This window comes from Sinohyriopsis cumingii, chromosome 19 (assembly GCF_028554795.1).
Source record: "Sinohyriopsis cumingii isolate HCF-2022 chromosome 19, ASM2855479v2, whole genome shotgun sequence".
In the NCBI taxonomy this organism is placed as follows: domain Eukaryota; kingdom Metazoa; phylum Mollusca; class Bivalvia; order Unionida; family Unionidae; genus Sinohyriopsis; species Sinohyriopsis cumingii.
Genome location: NC_142979.1, coordinates 69,490,329 through 69,511,072, shown reverse-complemented (window position 1 = coordinate 69,511,072; position 20,744 = coordinate 69,490,329). Strand labels below are relative to the sequence as shown.

The 20,744-nt window shown below is 33.5% G+C and overlaps 1 protein-coding gene across 1 annotated transcript in view; it reads right to left on the bottom strand.

Moving 5' to 3' along the window:
• Positions 1 to 564: 564 nt before the first annotated feature.
• The window catches only part of LOC149775912 (serine/threonine-protein kinase NLK-like), an 86,685-nt gene continuing 66,505 nt past the window's right edge, over positions 565 to 20,744 (bottom strand). Inside the window, exons 9-10 of the mRNA XM_089943750.1 lie at positions 13,336 to 13,429; positions 565 to 11,548 (exon numbers count right to left, since the gene is read on the bottom strand). Coding sequence (XP_089799876.1) covers positions 11,494 to 11,548; positions 13,336 to 13,429 — 149 coding nt within the window. The 3' untranslated portion in view covers positions 565 to 11,493. The remainder of the gene's footprint in view (positions 11,549 to 13,335; positions 13,430 to 20,744) is intronic.

The window sequence follows — 20,744 nt, the reverse complement described above, 5'->3', positions numbered from 1 at the left end:
TCGAGGCAGACGCTCAAACCACTAGGCCACCGGAGCGGTTTATTAGAGTGGAAAAAAATCTTAATGTGCAGAAACCACTACGTCCTTTTTAGACTTGCCATAACCAGGACTAACCTGTAGACCCGGAATCTAAAGGTTACTTTATTACCCAAGGCGTGACATCCATGTTTGGTCAAAGAAATGAATCTACTTCACCCATTTTACTTTGAGCCATAATGGTCATGAACTTAGACCGTGAAAATGATTGACCTTTGACCCTGAAATTCATTGGGTTCCCCTTATCCCCAGTACAGCCACATACAAAATTTAGTAGGTATAAATGGAAGAGAACTTTTGAAACTGGAAACAAAAGGGTTCTTCGTCAGTATTTTGTGTGTGCATATTATCTTCAGTACATAATTATGTGCGTGTGTGTGTTTGAGAAAAGGCCAGTTTCAATGTAAAGTGGGACAATATACATGATATAATGCTTAAAGAATTGCCATAAAAAGTCTACATTATATACCAATTAAAACCAGACACTTCTATTTTATGCAGAATACTGTTGTACAAATAAATCTGACACAGATTTTCATACTTTATTGCAAATTTTAATGAAGTACATTCAGGTACACTCATGACAAACTGTGCCAGTACGTATGACTATATGAAAATTTAATGTGCATACCGAATAAAAATTAATTGCAAGTCACAATTACACAGGTGACCAAATAATAAATAACTCACTTGACCAGCACAGCTAATGTTCCACAATGTAGGAAACACTGCTATACAGAGATGAAGATCTCACCGATCGAACTTAAAATGTTCACATGTAGGCAGCAAGATGCAACAAAATGACTTTAAAAAACTTGTATAAGAATTACTCACAATAAATGATCCATTCATTTCTCATTTGTGTTCATCATAAGCTCTATTATAATGATGCAGCTAGCACCTTGAAATCAATGTCCAACTCCATCAGCTGACTGACATTTTTTTTGTCATGGCCCAATTAATAACAGAATATAATTTCAAGACGGCACAGGACTTCTCATGTAATGATTTTTTCTCACGATTTTAAGGTCTCATGTTTTCTAAACATCTGGTACGAAAAAAAGTCAAGTAAAATATATAGATTTGTTTGGCAACTTAAATATTTTAAACTGAATTAAAAAGGGGCCACTACTCTGGTTATGAAAAGTCTGTTGTTTTAGTGGTGATTCATCTATTTGAGGCAGCTATTTATTAACTTTTAGTTAATTTTCCCCTCTCATTTTACATTTCAAGTATTAGGAAAAAAATGAAATTCTGGTCAGCATTACAAGGTTCTATAGGAATGGCAAACAGCAGCAACTCAAATCTGATCTTTCCATTGCAAACCTTTACAAGACTCCAAACCATACTAAAAATTATTGTGACCAATCCAAGTACTGCATTTGTTAATTATGAGGAAGATTTCCAAGTTTGGAGTAACAATTATTACCCAAAATACTAAGAATTGTTGTACTGATGGAGGGGACTAACCTTAGAGATCAAGATTCAGTTTTCATTTTTAACCAATCAAAAATAATATTACAATAAGGAAAGTTCTTTGTGACTGGTTGACAAAATAAATCTCATGCTCAACCAAAGCCTCTTTAAGTTTTATAATTTCTGTTTGCTGTATCTTAAATCTCTGGCAGATTTGGGTCTACACTGTAAGCTTAAAGTAAAAACAAAAACAGTATAGACTCTCACCTACTGCAACATACAATTTCTTATTCAATACTATTGTGTGCATATTATTAAACAGCAAATAGAGTCACTGAATAGATCAAATTTACATCTGCAGATTATGATTTAAGTTGGAAAAGATGATGTAACAACTTTGCCTCAACTTTTAAAAAATGCACTATTTGCAGCCTAATTGTCAAAAGCTACCTATAGGAAGAAATTCAACACAGCATCGTTTTGCTTTTTTTCTCCAGTAATACTTCCCTCTATTCTGCTGTTCACTGCACTCTACTATTGATTCCAAAACCTACTTAAGTTTCACTACTGGAAACAAATCATGCTTCCACTTCACTGTAGGATTTAGATCAAATACACTCTTTGCTAAGAAATATAAATATTTACTACACATTCATTCATAATTACCATTAATTACTTACACTAATGATTAAATTATAGTTTCAGGGTGACGACTGGACTCCCAGTGATATTCAGTTATACATATTTACTAGCATGCATACAAAGCCATGGAGGGGCCCCGTGTGGCCGAGTGGTCTAAAGTGTTGTCCGTTATGGATCACTGCCATCTCACCTCTGTCTGCGTGGGTTAGAGTCTTGAATTCAGCCAATGCGGGTATGTGAGAAAGCGTGCCAGTAGCTTCTCATGGGTCGGTGGTTCTTTCCGGGTGTTTTCCCGGGTTCTTCCTCCACCATTAATACTGGCCGCCATGTACAGCCTATCGTGTGCTGAAAAAATGGAGTTAAACCCTACAACAACAACAAAGCCATGGAACATAACCAATATCTAAATGTATCCCATCCTCTTTGCTTTTTATTTTACCCATTTGTAATACATATGCATGGCTCTCTCATTTAATGTCACAAACTTTGGAAGAAAGGTCACAATTACCAATTTTCTTTGGTCTTCATACAACATTTTGGTTATTTAAATATAGTTATTTGTTGCCTTTTTCCAGTGTACACAAGGCTGAAGCAATAGACTAAGACCTATTTTTTACTGGAATTGCTAAATACTGACAATCCTTTTAAAGACTGTCCACTAGTAGTGAAATGTTTCTCCAATGTCTTGTGTAAAGCTCATTAAAATGCAACCTCCTCATCAAAAATGAAATATTTAAATTATATGATTTGTTCAAAATATGTTCACAAAGTAGAAACATCTTTTGTTTGTTACAACGTACTTAAAATGGGAACTACTAATATTTAAATTTTTTTTTTTTTTTTACAAATATGTGATTTAGCATGCCTAGTGATTAGGTCATTTGTCCCTACTTTCTGGCAGTAAAGACAGCCATAAAACAATCTACCAAACTAAACCACTGTTATAGCAATACTCTATGACATGGCACCATAGACAATTACATTTCTGAAAAGAGGTAGGTGGTGGTTGTTGTTCTACGGTTTAACGCCATTTTCAGCACAAGATATGCTAACCATGGCGGCCAGTATAACTGGTGGAGGAAGAAACCTGGAAAACCCACCTACCCATGAGAAGCTACTGGCAGGCTTTCCCATGTACCCATGCTAGCTGAGCCATGGACTCGAACCCACGCAGACAGAGGTGAGATGGCAGTGATCCGGAACGGTGAGTGCTTTAGACCACACGGCCACTCTGGGCCCCAGAGGTTGGTGGAGTGGGAATAACAAATTTCTCCAAAGTGTTGGAATAGCCACAGTTAATCAGTTTTCAGGTTAACCAACATACATTGCTTGTTATGTGTCACAAATCAGGTTGCAGAAGCTCTGCCAATGCAAACCCAAAACCAAACTTGTGACATCATACCCACCAAATCAAGTATGTTAATGTCACTAACAATGTTCATAACAAAGCCCCAAGTAGGTACACTAATGATGACAACCAATATATATGGCTGAATATTCTACTCGACAGGAAAACAGCGCAAAGGAAATAACAATATGACAGACTTGGAGACAATAATATTTTACGTTTTAAAGAAATGAATAGTTTTAATAATACTTAAAAACATACAAGACCAACACAATTAGGGCAATGTTGATGTGAGATGCAGAAACAGTGCAAAAGATTTAGTTTTAAAACGTAACCCAATTCTGAGAGTAAAAAAGTTGTGGAATTAAAACTTGAGTAAATCTTCAAAATCTACTTCGATAGTTAAGAACCCTTTAGGAAAAATTCCAGATTTATCAGTGTATATTAATCCCTAATACTGCCAACCATGCAATTCAAAATTCTCAATTCATGGAAGACATTTTAGGACATTTAGTGAAATTGGGACCAAATATTTAGAGGCAGCTGAAGTCGCACGATGCAATTTGCATTTTACACTTTTTATATCTTGTTCACTCATGTATAATTCCCTTGCCACTAAACAGAGTACAGACCAAATTCTGCAACCATAGAAAAGGTGCAGAAAAATCACCAAACTTTTCAGGTTTTTTTAAAATGTTAGAGGAACAAATGCCAAAGACTGACTGGACTGGGCATCATATAATGGCATGTATGGGTCAAGGCTCTTCAGACTGGCAGGTGTTATACTACAGTATACCATGAGGCTCCCTTTTTGCCAGTCCTGTATTGAACTAAAATGTACAAAACTTTAACACTGAACATCATAACTTTAAGTTTGTTCTTATCCTAGGGTGTTGACTGTCAAGGCAGGCTTGAGAAAAATTACCTCTTTTCAATTTTTTAATTCTAACGATTCATTATGACAAATTTAAAAATGCCACATGAGCAATTACTTTTAAAATGTTGACGTTATGCCTGGGGTGGAGATCAGCTCAGAACAGTAACAATCATAAAATAAAACTGCCGAATTTGACATCTGACCTTATAGTTCATACTTTTATAAGAATATCTCTACATTGGAAGTTTGAAGCAGTTTAGGTCACTATAAAAGCCACATACACACACTGATATTGTACATCAATGACTTCTACTCAATAACAGTACAAAGGTCAAGTTTTTTTCGTGGTCTCGCTCTGCCAACACACCATGCAGTATTAGCATGAACCATAATAACAATCGCATTTGGAAAAAACCTGTACAAAGAAAGACAAAGAAAACCTTTCAACCACTCTGAACTGCTGAAATGTTTATTTATTTTATTTTCAGTGATAAATACTAGTTCTCATAAGATTACATAGATTGTTTAAGTACAGTTTCTTTTACAATCTAATGAATGAGAAAATAAATCACATGAGAATTTAGCTATGAAAAATGCTTTGGAGAATGTAACTAAACAAGCTCAAAATCTGTATTTTAACCAATCTCTAAAAAGAACAAAGTCTGGCCTTGGCCTATATTTAAAATAGGCTTTTGAGGAAAACAGGAACAATTCACAATACTTTGTTTTTCAATCTATTTGTGTATTTAATATCCACATTATCCATAAGTTAAGGAAAACATTCCTTGAGATAAATCACAGAATATATACACCATTGAATTTGGCAATGGAATGACAAAGATCATTAATATTTCTATACAAAACTCTTTACAACAGTGATGAATATTAATATTACAATTACTCATTTGCAAGCTGAGTCCAACTGCAAACTGCATAGACTTAGATCTGCCATCGTGTATCATGCAAGTAGATCTGGGTCTATACTAGTTTGTTAGAAATAATCAGTAGAACAAACATGGACCCTGATTTGCTGGCACATTATGTGATGGCAGATCAGTCTACATTGTTTGCAGTTGGACTCCACTTAAATGCGAGTATACGGTATATGTAATTACAAAAATGCAAATTTTCACTGACTTTCTAGAACTACATTCACTAAAAAGATACACTCCTAAAACATACATTGCACAATAAGTCCTACAGCTAATGGGAGTATACATTTGCAACAAGAATTTTTTTATATCGTCAGACATGCATAAGCATTGCAAAAAGTATTATCTGAACTTGAGAATTTATTTAAGAGTTTTGCTCAACATAACTCACTGACACTTCAAGTTCAACCTTTAAAAAACAAATTATTCACAAGCCTTCTACTTGAAAAGTACTGGTAAAGATTGATCTGATTAGTAGCATGTACGTTGACACCTTACACTCAACATCAGAGGTGATCCAAACTAAAATTACCCCACTTTCGCATGTACCAATACAGAGTCATCAATTTGCAATTATTCAATTTGTTTGATATTATTTTTCAATATTCCATTAAAAACAAATTGCATGCATGTTTGTATTTTTGTGTAAAAAAAACTAAATAAAACAAATTATGCTTCAAAACTATGAGAAGCTGAATGTCTCAAACAAAAAGGCTAAACTAATATTTGGTTTTTTTTTGCTTTCCCCATGCAAAATCTCATTTAATACTCTGCACTAACAAATCAAATTCGACTGAATTACAATAGCATTTTTTCAAAAATGTACCTTTTATGTAATAGTAAATCTACAGCCACACATAACTTCAATTTTTCTTTGGAACAAACTTTCATACTTCATTGTCAATTTTGAATAAGCTCACATTGTCCTGGTGCAGTTGGTCTTATACAAATGTACAAAAGTAGCATTACAAAAAGACAACAAAAATGTTACAAAATGCTTGATCATCACATATGATGGCAGTGGGCAATTTCACATAGGAATGATAGAGTTGACGCATTTTAAAAAACATTTAACACCACATTATTTCACGCTGTATTTTTAAACACATTTACCGATCTTAACTTCGTTCACATTTTCACAACTTGTTTGCTTCAAATATTTCATCCCAGATCACAGAATACCTCTGCTTCCAAATGTACTACAAAACACAAAAATAACCCTTTTTCTTCAAAAGTTGCAAACTATAACAATGCTTCTCTGAAATTCTACAAATTTGTTCCATATGCAAAAACAACCCTTTCATTATCAAAATTAAGGGGCCAAAGATTTATAAAATTTAATAACAGTTCTGTCGATCAAGATTGTCAACAAAACTGTCATACTAAACGCATAGATGGGCATGCTAATAATGTGAAATTGGATCTTAACACGGTACATTTAAACATAATCTCCCAAGACAATTCATGCAAGTTCAAGAAAAATTACTATAAAGTCATAACTTTTATCTCTTTTTATTTTCTTTGTTCAAGTGTTATTTTACTTTTAGAGCTGTTATTATTCAACACAATATAGGCTATATATGGCAGTCAGTTTAACTAGTGGATGAAGAATCCATGAAAACCCAGGTATGATCCACTGATCACAGGTAACTGCTGGCTTGTTTTCTTACAAACCCACGATAGCCCAGCCAAAGGCTTGAACCCCCACAAAGGTGAGATGGCAGTGATCATTAAAGGTGAGTACTTTATATCACTCAGCCACTTGGCGCCACACTTTAGCAAGTGGTGTGTAACAGTATATCAGCACATGAAAGCTTATCAAGGCAATATGAATAAAGCGTCTTGCCCAGAGACAAATGATATAATCTAGCTTGGCATGCTAACAAATGACTGACTGTTTGTTTCTTTTGGTGTTTTACAGAACAGCAACACAAGTAGGTTATTGAATGCCAAGGCAATCTGAGTAAAGTGCCCTGCCCAAGGACAAATCATGGTAGCCAACCAGGGCTAATTTGATGGTAAGAACTAAATTTGCATCCTTGTGGTTCAAAACTGTTTGAAAAATGCTTCCAATTGAATAATATAATATGCAAGATAAATTCAAGACAGAAATTGGAAAACCCAGCATTAAAAAAACAAAACAATGAGATATTCTTATGCTGTTAAATTTTTATGATTTCCAATTTAGAAATTAATTTTTTTACATCATCTAGTTCACAGTACTTTATGCCTAATATGGCCTTTATGCATGTTCATATCATCTAGCATTACAACATGCAGCAAACAACTATTGTAAATACCTGTTCCATCCATACCCATTTAATACATTTTTAGCACTTTTTTCCAACATAAATATTTCTTGTACAAATCATTTTTCATTTATTCATAATGTACACTTAAAATTAACATCATTTCACAAGTTTCAATTTGGAACTATAAATGTTCATGGAAAATCCTGTTCTTGATGCAAACAACTGTATAACTTTCATTAAAAAACATACTTAATATAAGCAATAAATCCATACATGTTCCAGCATCTTCCTTATAAATATGAAGACAATGGACATTCCATGTATTTTATTATCATTCATAATTTAGCTATTAATCCATAAAGAAGTACAACCACCATTCTGTACTTGATATACAGACAACAGAGCCAGAGATTAAAAAATCTGCTTGAGATTTAGACTTTTTCTTATCAATCAAAAACAAATCCCAAGCTCCAACCCAAGCTCAAGAATTATAAGATTTCCAAAACTGATATTGTAAAATCTTAAATATTCATGGGATAAAATTGTATGATTTTGGAGTACGTTCAAGATTTCATAGAGATGAAATTTCACAGGGTCACACTGTTTACAACATTGTTGTTCAACAATATCTTCTGTGGTGGACTGAATTTCATGAAAATAGCATGAGTAAATCTTCCACCAATATTTCTGATTTTACATTATGACTCCCTTTCAAATACTGGATTTCCTTGTATACAATGAAGACACAGCTGTGAATAACACAAACCCAAATCTGACATTGTAAAGTGTGAATTCAGATAGTCTCAATGATGTTTGTTATATTTACTATATAAAATTTAAAGAATAAATTCAGCCAAGACATAATGTGCTGAAAGATCTAGGAATACATTGTTTGCAGTCTGGCATGCATCACACGTGTGTATATGTACACTTGATTGGGCATATCCCATACAAGTGTATATTAAGGGTTCTGATTTTTTTTTACATTTTAACAATACTGAGAATATACAACTATTAATATCTATTCAAGTAAAAATATCAAACAAAATAAAAATGTATGTATAAAAATCCTAAAACCTCGAGATCACAAAAACAGACAAAAGAACTTGCATCTAAAAGTCGTGAGATTGATGTCTTTGACAATAAAAGTTGCACAAGCAACAGTGCTATTTGAGGACCTTTAACATTTTCCAACTGTTAGCATGCCTATTATCACCTGTATGTCTAGGATTACTTTGAAACTTGCATGCATAAATGCAGCCTATCAAATTTTATAACAAAGCTGACAATTTTGGTTCTTACAGCTTTATCCAAATGAAATTTGGTATAATGTTTGGTTAAACTTTGCCTATATTTCTTATCTACTATCAAACAAGATCCCGAGTACTAAATTACAGTCATGGTTAAAGTCTGACTGATGGACTAAGTCATTTGCATTTAATTAAACTTTATGGAAGTCCCTTTCTATTATTGCAATTATATGTCTGCATTTTGTAGTCACATATGATTCAATTTCCTTTATTTATAGCATTTCACTGATTACATTACATGCATGACCTAAGCCTATCATAACACAAGGTTTTATTAGTCTGATCTGACCCCACAGATAGTCATTACATTAACTGTATTGTGTTTAAAACCGTAACTAGCCCAATGACAATATATGTGTGTGCTTTTTGTGTTTTAAGGCACAACAACGCAAGTGTGTTATCTTGTGCCATGAAAATTGGAATAAAGTGCCATGCTAAGGAAAACTCCACAATAGCTAACCTGACTGTATCTATTTGTAGGATTAGAAACCAAACCTTTCTGGTCAAAAGTCAGGCACAGTAACCACTAAAAAGAAAGGCAACTATTGCTATATTACCCACCACTTATGACATGCAGGAGAGTACATCAGGACTATTATACATCTCCCAGACCCCAAGACTTGTGCACATTAAGACTTTTCTACATCTCACAGGGAGTTTTTAATACAAATTAGCAGAAATGTCAGCACTGAGTGTGCCCATGATTCCAAGATTTTGTTAAGATTTGAAAATCGTCCCCATTTCCATCAAACTTACTCGATCTGGAAGAGAAAAGTAGTGACTGAATACTCTGCATGGTAATATTTTCTCCTCCCAAATGTCATGTTATCTTTTTGACACATTGTACAAACTATTGGGATAATACTAATGAGAAAGTTGTGTGTGCCTTGAAAAAATAGCAATAGACAAGTCAATTATGCATCTGCTAGGAAAGGGCAGCTAAAGATATTAAATAATGAAATAATTAGCAAAAAGCTGACCCACACCAAAAACATGTACAGTACTGATATTCTCTGACAGAAATCGGAATCTTCTTTTCACCTCAAATAATATTTCCTGAGCAATAATCTTTTTTTTATTCAAAAGACAAAAGAATGATATGACTATTTCCATGCTACTGAAGCATAACAAGGATTTTCTTGCTGAAGTAGAGGGATAAAATGCAAACCTGATGGAAATTTTACAAAATATATCCCTTGTTTTAGGCATGTCTAAGCATACTTAATCTTCTACACGACATCCAAATGGGCCTAGCAAGATGACACTATGTCATGGGGTCCTTTCTAGTAAGTAGTGAAATGAAAAAAAACTTTCAACAACGTTTGAGCATAACAATGTTCCTGACCCTTAACAAAGGCTGTTGAAATTCCAGACTGTAAACATATAAAACTTTACATAATAGAAATCAAATTTTTTTATTCCTAAGGCTAAATGAATACTGACATGTTGGTATGAATGGTATAAATAAGAACTAATCTATTTTATTGCATATTCTAATATTTAAGAGAAACCCACAAGATATATATTAGAAACACAATATTATATACAATTAATACAAGCATTCTCTAACATCTCATACCGTATAAATTACACTCATCAAGCACTGTGCATGAGCAATCCGGGAAGATGAAAAAAAAATGCATTTACTTTCCAAAAAATTTTCTTTGCATGATTATTGTTACCTTATTTAGGTAAATCTTAAATGTGAAAACTTACTGGCATAATTCACAGCACTGAAAATGATTTGCGTATTTTCCATATTGTGATTGTATATCAAAGCACCATGAGGAAAGTTTAGTGTTATTTTTATTCAACTGAACATTAAATAACTGGACAAATGCCAATATGACTATAACAGTATATGGCAGACCAAAATAATTAAATGCTGTACAAATTCATCAATAACAAATTACCAGTAAGCCTATAGCATTCAAAATCTCAGGGGAAAAACAATTTCACACTATTTTCATGAAATATTCACGGCACTGTACATTTTTGAAGTGGAAATGCAAGAAAAATGATGAAATAAAATTTGTAAAGGAACAAATTTGGATTTTGAGTTTGATATCTGCATCACAATCCAGAATTTATTCACAGAATGAAGGCTGGATTTAAATTTGATTGCACAACAAATGTAATTTTCTGTCTATGAAATCTTATTTCCAGATCTAAAGTAATCAACAAAGAAATGCATAGTTGCATTTTCTGCATCTTCTTTCAAATGAGGTATCACTAATAAAGATTGATGTATCATTTGAGCTTCCTGCTAAATCCAAACTGGCTGTCATTCCTATTATTCTGAATAGTCACTTCATTCAAAATGCCAAGACATCTGATCCAACATTCACCTTTCGAAAAAGACTTGCTTGTTTTCAAACAAGCAATCCACATCTGAAGGAAAAAAGTTCTGCACTTCCTTTGGAAGACAACACTGACTTTGAATACAATACATAAGGTGGCCTCACTGAAGGTAAAGATGACCCAATGAAAATTCTTGCTAATGATGATGAAAAGGATGATGACACAAAAGGCGTTCATCGTGGAATTTTATTTTCTTGAGCTGTAAGTTCCCTTCTGGAAAGTCGGAACCACAAGCATGGAAATAGAAGTTATTTTGGTCCTCCTTTTCTCACCAAATTTTCGGCTCAAAGCTGAATCGTCGATGCAGATTCTTTTTTCTCTACTCCCAGACATGAGGCGAGGGAGGAAGTTCCGAGGGTTGTGCTACCTGAGAGCTTCAAAAGGAAAACACAGCAATGTCAGTAGTTGTGTTTGGAGATCTTGATACAAGTGTTCCTTTAACAATCATAATTACAGGGAAAACTGTATAAAAAAAATCTAAACTTGTTACAAATGTTTCTTTTAAACATTCACAAATGTTCTGCTGAACACTGCATCTCACCCAAGCCAATTCAATGGTTTATCACCCACCCACCCCATTCCATCTGAATCTTCAAATCTTTAACTGAAACCTTAAATATAGAATGTCACCACTGATACTGTAAACACGATACCCATGTCCCACTATATATGTGAAACAAACAGTAGTAAAAACAGATATTATACCTTAGACAGCAAATCTTAAAGTATTAAAAATGACTGGAAACCTTACAGTGACACATTCTCTAACTGTGATACTGAGCATGTATCAAATTATTTAACATTGATAAAGTTAATACATGATAGCGTTCTCCAATTCAACACAAAGCATTTTTTATTACATGCTGTTGCAAAGCGTACATCCATTTATACATGCAAACTAGCTGTCAATTTCATTAGCTTTAATACATTCAAGCTTGGATGTAATACCTTTCAAGTGTATAAAAGCTGAGTGAAGTTGATCAAAGAATACAGAAATGACAGAAGTACTGATCACATATAACATCCACAGAACTTTCTATTTACATAAGATTAATGAACTTGAGAGCCTCATGTACGTCTCCTTTGTTTTTGTTTTTTTGGTGAAGTAGAATTACCGATTTTTTTTTCAACAGTTTCATTAAGTTGTATGGTAAGTACCATGTCCATCCTTCTTTGGAGAAGTTATCAGCACCTTACTATAATACACAATAGAAATGCCAACCCACCAAAGTAGTTATCAGGCATTCAGTCATCAATATGTACAGCTCTATACATGGATCTCAATATAACACTGATAACTCAGCCAAATAATGTTCATACATTCAAATTACACAAAACGATTTCATTTTAAGCATTTCGTCCAAACTGTCAGCAAATTGCTCCTGCCATATGTGCAGTACATGTTGGATGATGGTACACGAATTCCTATCAATTTTTCTGTAAGTTCTGTGCACATCTGAAAAGACAGCACTTGATCAATGAATATGAACACGACCCAGCTTTCATTCATTCACATTTCTTTCTTCATTTCTTATTTATTTTTATCAATCATATTCACTCCTAATTCTTTTAGCAATCCACACTTAAAATTATTTACTTACGGTTAACAATCCACCAGTCAAAACATCTTGGCATACATTCCACTGACAGAAACTGAGCCAAATGCAAAAATTTCACCTAATCACTGGAGAGTGAAAAGCAAATCAATATGACCTACTTTCACCTATGAACAGTACCCAACAAGAAAAATTTCATTAATACTGACACAAATGGCAGAGAGCTAAATGCACAAACTTAACAAAATAACTGATGCATGTAATGTAGGTCAATGGGAAAGTTGGAAATACTCATCAAGTTTCAAAAATATACACAAACAGTGGACAAGAACTTGAGCTAACTGTAAAAGAACTCATGAATCAGATGCTTTTGCAGAAGTGATCCTTATGCAAATGAATAATGGCCTCAATCCAGGGTGTGGACGGATGTATGGAAAAATGACCAAACACTGCCAGTGACTGATATCTTGCAACAAACTGTCTGTCCCTTTAAATTACAATTATGCAAAACTATAAATGTGAAATGTTCACTGTAAATTTGTAACAATTCTGCTTGATCAGAATGGTTGGCATCTCTTTGCTAAAGGTGACATGAAGAAGCTTACTTTGCGAATGATTTGAATGATACGGAGTTAGGATTAAGGCAAAGAGGCACTCTGTTTCCTTTCTGCTGCTCCAATATGAACTTGTGTAGCTTTTCTGAAAGAAAAATTGAATGAGTATTTATTCTCAAATAATAATCCACCATAACAGGTACACAAAACTTCTGTGGAAAAACTCTCTTTTCCAAGTCTGTAATTTAAACAGAAGGCATGTATACTGACCTAAAAAGTATGTACAAGTAAGGAAAGTACACTGACCATGGAAGTATACTTGCCAAAAAGTAAATATAAGTAAATTAGTAAGGATCTTTTTAAAAAAGGATATTTCCTCGGGGATCATGCTAGGCTTTGCCAATGTTGCAAATTGCAATTTTTTTTCCTTACTGGCGAAAAAATATACAATTTGGCAATCATTTTGTTGACAACAATTTTTGGCTGTTAAAAATTATCCAGTCTTGTGTTTGGAGAGAAATTCAAAGGCACCACGACAGGAAGCTGCAAACTTGCATATAAAATTGTACTCTAATCTATTGTTACATAAACAAATCCTTTGTTCATATTGACAAATCATATTAACACAGCATTGTTATATCATAATCTGCTTATGCTAATGTCTGGCCTTAATACTTTGTGCTGTAATTTAATATATTTGCCGGTCTGTAAGTTGATGCGGAGTACAAGTCAAATGCACTGATTTTGTAAATTTTCCATCCCTTGTCTATACAAAAGTCAATTCAGAGTAGAACACGAGGTCAGATCAATAACTTGTCTTTGTATTTTACAATAGTAACATCCGGTTTCATGAATATTAATGGTATCACTGTATGATATTCCATATTACCGGCAATTGTGAAATTGCATCACCGATGCTAACATGCTTGTGATTTTACTCCTGTACAAGGCACTGCTATATTCCGTTATCAAATGACACAGCTGAATAAACAGTTCTTTTATGTTTTAATTATGATATCCATTGCAACAAGAGCCATATGGCTGTGCATAAAGGTCTGAAGTTTTAACCTGATTATTCCAGTTGAAACCAGCCATGAGTGCAAGATTCAGCAAATGAGATAAACTCATTGAGCCTAACAATAGGGAAATGAGGCTTTCCATAGAGAAATCAGAAATGTGAAGAAAATTAAGAGATAGAAAACAGAAAAGTTACAAACGCAAAATAAATAAAAATACTTTTTATTACACTTATATCTATCAAAAGCTGTATTAATTTACACAAATAAACAGTTTTATAATTATATGTTACTGCATTTGTATGTGAAAATAGAACGAGTTTTTCTAATGGAAATACTGCACGACCTTGGGAGTGCAGTATACATACATCTGACAAAACGAGTTCATATTTTCACATACAAATGCAGTAACCTTTTTATTACATGCTAATTTTTTAATTGTACCTAATGTTAAATTATATTAACAAAATACACTACAAGAAACAAAGTAACTGAATGTATGCCGTATTCCAAACTAAATACACAAGCGCCGATTCATCATTACACAACAACATTATTACCGCACACATAACTCCGCCCAGATAAATCTGAATTTAGTCGCACGCTCAACATAACTTTCAAAAGAAAATGGCGTGTCTAGTTAAAATTGAAATTTGGATTCATATTGTAAATGAATGCGCAATGCAACAACTTTTCCATTTGATCTGGAATGAATAGATTTTGTTATTTTTTTCGATTCTATGAAATTTCATGACTATGGATGGGATTTATATGTGACAATTCAACATGAAATACATCGGATTGAAGAAGCAAGGGAGAAGTGTGTTGATATCTGCAAATGTTTCTGTTTCTGTTACTGAATGTTTGAAATCATGATGTGGGGAAAATATTAAGCCTTTCAATTGCAAATATCAAAAAGATGCTATGGAATTTAATGCTTATTTCATTTTGAGTGTAGTAAGGAGGATGTAATTGCACTTATTTTCGAAATTACAGTACAATTTCATGATGTGTAATCAAGATTGAGAACCTATGACATGGCTCATGTAATTTGGATTTGCAGAACTAAGAAAGTACATTTTGGGGAAATTCAGGATGTAAAACCTAAGTATATTTTATTTGCCATTCTTATCACCAGCTAAAGAAGACAGTATATGACTTGTCACTTGTATGTTATTTGTAAGGACCCTTTCTTGCGTCTGTTGTATAACTAGCCTAAATCCGAAACATTGTATCAAGTTAACGTGGAATGTGCCAAAGCAGCTTGTATGTCACAGTCCACGAAACATCTGCTTTAGTTCATTCAGAAACAAATTTAAACAACCACAACAAAAAAGCGCCGACTACGTGAGTATACATGATTTGTTTACAAATCAAAAGTACTGGAGTCTCGTGTCCATTGTTTGTTTACAATAGAAAGTAGTTCCTTTATGCAAATGAATGCAATAAGTGTATTTTAACGTGAGTTCAGTATCGGGTAGTACTGCACGATTTTGACAATGTAAAGTTAACGGAGAAAAAAATAAGCATATAATAATAATATTATTTAACATGTCAATTATAACTGAAAGCACATAATGTAGTAATTCATTTTATTACCTGTAGTAGAAATGTTCCATATAATTAAGAAAATAATGATCAGGAGTTCACTTAACCATCCCCAATATCTGAAAAACCCTTGAAGTCTTCCTCTTCCATATTGGAATGAAAAATGGCAGATATCTCTGGGCTCAGATCTTTGGAAATGTTCTCATTATCATCCAGTATAATCAAAGAGAGACACCGAAATGACACCTGGTTAAGAATGACTATAGGTGATCATTGATGATCTATGAGTAGTCCATCTATATATCTGAATTTACCGGTAGTTAAATTTAAACCATGTTTATTTGAAAAAAATTGTCAAATACAATTATAAACATATGATTTGGGTAATTCAATAGAAAGCATAATCTACGGTATTTTATAAATAATCGTAGAATGCTGAGTTAATATGGATTACATCACTTTATAGTATCAGTTAGATCAATGAAAAAGCTATACCAGTAATCGCTTGCATATGTCCAACAATATACTGGAAAATCAAATATCTATGGACCAGTCACTAAAATGTGATCAGGAAGAATGAGGTATGGTTAAAAAGGATGAATATAACAAAATTATTTCAACATTTTTTTAAGAACAACCAATATGCCTTGAATTAGTACAGTACACTAGAGAGTATAGACCATAAGTGACTTTTTTTTACCAGTAATTGTTTTATTTCTTGTTTGAGAAGAAAATACATGCAGAATGCAAACTAAATAATGACAAAACGTATGAATATAACGCAGTCACATTAGTTTATAACAATTTATTGACATAGTAATTTAACAAGAATCTGTACTTCTATGTGACCCATTTTCGATTATGCCAATTACAGAGCAATTTTTATAGCATGCCGGGTACCGTAATATACATACAAGTTGATGTTATTTCAATGACATAATCCATATACAAGTCAATTCAGAGTTTAAAACAAAGACTTGACTTTCAAGTCAAAATGTATCGGTTTGTAGGCCGGAAAATACGGTAACCCAAATGGTCATGCTATCTGACTAGCTACAATCAACCACCTCTGATGGCAGAAACTGAATGACTAAAATCTATCAGACAATGGCAATTTTTCTTCCTTTTCGAAAAATGTACCAGAAAAAAAATAGTTTTACTGAAACTTCAAAGAAAACAGATTACCTTTGAAGCATTGATCATTCTTTTTATAAACTAAGTAAATGGAAAAAAAATGTCTCCATTAATGTTTTGGAATTATTTGATGTTGCTGCAGCAATAACAGGCATTTGTTTGATCCTTCAAAGAGCACCTTTTGCATCACCTTGAATAATGCATGAACCGTCATCAAAGCAAGCCAAAGAACTCTGAGCAAAGAAAGTCAGCAACAAACTTAAATAAAATCATCGTTTCTTTGTTCATACTGATTGGAACATATTTATTGTGCCGTGAAAGTTTCCCATTTGCAACAAAAAAGTTTATGCTTACGATCACCACCAAAGGCAGTTTAAAATCCAAACTAAAGTTCTAATATTTTGAAATAATAGATATCTGGCCATCGAGTTAAATGAAGGTTTGACATCTCGCAAGGATGTGAAATTTTTAAATTTGTTCACATTTTCATTTCTCTATGAACAGCCACATAACCATGGTAGCCTCGGCATCATGGTAGTTGTCTCTGACCAAAATCTAGGCCAATTTAAGTACATGTACGTGTAGAATTTAAACAACTATACAGCCATGTGCTACTAGGATAATAAATATTAGAGTGAATTGTTTTGGAAAGGTTTTTTGATGACAGTGGGATATAGATAAAATGAGGTCTACTATATTATATATATATATATATGTTTTAATTGTGTTTTTTAATGGGATCTAACTGATACATTAATTTTCTAACATATGATCAAATACTCGAATTCATGGATTTTTCATATGCATGTATATTATTTAACAAATGTGGAGTAAAGGATAATAAATATCAGAGTGAACTGTTTAAAGAGTTGATTTTTTCCCTAAGACAGACCAGTTTTCAGTAAGGTGTAGCAAAATATCAGTAACTGCTATTGCAAAGCTGGAAAACAATTAAATGTTCTATGCATCAACGATAAACATTATGTTCAACTGAAAAAGTTTGTAATGTATGCACAGACTTTATTTACCACTAGTACAGTTGCACAAAGTCTAGTTCCAAACCCTATGGAGCTCAATGGCTTGTTGCTATCTCTCAGTTTGACGTAATTCTTGGAAATTCGTTTCCATTTCACATGATGACAGCAATCATATCTCCCGCCACAAGATATACTCAAATTGGCATGTGATGCTCAATAAAAATAATTGTGTCCTCTCTAGGTTTCATTCACAAGAATCTGAATACTCCTTTTTTTCTTCTGTGTTGATAATTAACACTTTTCTAGAGGCTTATTTTCCCTTTCGTCATAAACATGCTTCACTTTCTGGACGCCATTTTGTTAGGTTCTATAATCAACATTTCAATCATGCAGACGCTTCACATGAACAAATGGGAGCAGTTTAAAGCATATGGGGTGATGCTATAAAGTTAGTCTGGTTCCCTGACTAATTTCATAAATTTTAAGATGAAACCTGGATCCAAATAAAACATGGCTGAACCAATAATCCAGATTTTCGGCAATGATCATTTTTCCATAGTTTTTGATAGTATGCCACAAGTCTGTATTTTAAGGGTAATTTTCTTAAGAATTACAGCAAAATCATAAGAGTTGGCAGATCTGCTTTATCCTGACACCAGGCTGACCAGTCCTAACACTAACCTATTTATGCTGAGCACCAAGCGAGGCAGCTGTTAGTACCATTTTTATAAGTCTTTCATATGACTCGGCCAGGAATCGCACCCACGAGCTCCTGCATCCGAGGCATACTCTCTAACCACTAGGCCACCGGAGCAGTGGAATAAAGATCAAACAAGGACTACCATTTTTTTTAAAAATATACATATTAGTTGTGCTTTCTAATAGGATTTGAGTGATACATAAATTTTCTTACATGTGATCAAATACTCAAATTCATGGATTTTTCACATTCATGATCTTATTTAACACATTGTAGCGTTCTACACAAATGTAAGTTGTCAAAATACAAGTGTATTTCATGTGAGTTGTCTTCATTTAATCAAAACTTCTATTTGTTTTCTCTGCATATATCCTAGTCACTGACAACAGGTCGTCTAAAAAATTTCACTTGTGATCAAAATTTCCAGCCACCCCCACCCCATCTAAACATTAACTTATGTCAACAATATTACCTTGGTGCCAACGATGTCAAGATAAAGGATAGTATTGTAATATGAAAATGGCAACAGTTTTTTCAAATTGGTAACAAAATATTGAGGTTGGTGATTTTTTGGTGACACCTGTTTCCTGTACCAAAAAATACATCTCTTAAATAAATGTATATACGCTGGCACAATACTATTAAATCAAGATCACCATAAATATGCTGACATTTTGGAAAACAAGAATGATAAAAAGTTTTAATTTTAAAAGAATACAAAATTGGAAAATAATATTGTCTTCATACTCGATATAAAATTCTGGAAAAATTAAATAAAACTCTACTTTTCTCTCTGCAGCTTGTCTAAATCTGCCATACAAAGAGATTCTGCAGCCCAAGTATCTGACAAGCTTGTTTTTTTTTAATCCTTTTGTACATATTGTCCTCTGTATGCTGGTACATGGTCTAATCTTTATAAACAAATATGATGCATCAAATATTATTGTTATTGTGATAAACAGATTTGGAACATTATTTTCTATGTTCCAAACAACATTACTGTATCCTGCTTACCTTCATCCATCCAGTAAATTAATTCATAAATGTCTCCTATAAAATTATCACTGATTTTCATTTCATATGCCAAAATAATATTTAATTTTACAGCTTACATGTAACTAGGAAATAGGAGACTGCATGCCTATTTAGCCAGCCTGTATAACTGGACAGCTGTTTTCACACTTCAAACCACCTTGGATTAACCAGTTACTTCATTTGCTGAGATAAAATAACAGTTGGCTTGTGTGTGAAAGACCTATGCTGAACAGGGAATAAACAGAAGATTAATGTAGCTGTTGTTGTAGAATTTAAGCTATTTTTCAGCACAAGACATGGCGGCCAGTATAAATGGTGGAGGAAGAACCCTGTAAACCCTGGAGACAACCACTGAACCATGAGAAACTATTGGCAAGCTTTCTCACGTACCCACATTAGCACAGCCTAAGACTCAAACTCATGCAGACAGAGGTGAGATGGCAGTGATCTGGAATGGTGAGCGCTTAAGAACATTCAGGTCCCTCGCTTAAAGTAGCTGTTGTTAGTAATGCATAAAACAAAATTTCAACCAACTTTCCATAAAAGTTTTGCAAATACTGTATATACTTGCTTATAAGACAAGTAAAACTGCTAACTGCACAGACCCGATCTGCCCACACAGTATGCTGCAGAAGATCAGGATCTTTGTTGTTGGTAGTTTCACTCAACTTAAAAGTGAGTAAATTGGTTTTGAATACTGAGGGCTGTTCCAGTAAAACATATACCCCGGGGGGGGGGGAGGGGGGGGGGAAGGCACTTTCAAATTCAACCAACCCACAACAGAAGCAATTTTTAAAAACTTTAATCCACCATCAAATATGTTTTAATTATTAAAAAAACACTGCCCCCTACAGAAGCATATTTTTTAACATAATTTCTGGCTATGGGTTAGTGGGCAGTAGAAGTGATTTTAATATTGGGTTAAGGACAGAAGCAATTTAAATGACAGCTGGCTGGAGATAATCTACTGAATTCTTATAGATCATATAATCTACTGCATATTTTTATTTGTATTCATTCATTATAATCAATCTTTTGTCCTTTTGTTTG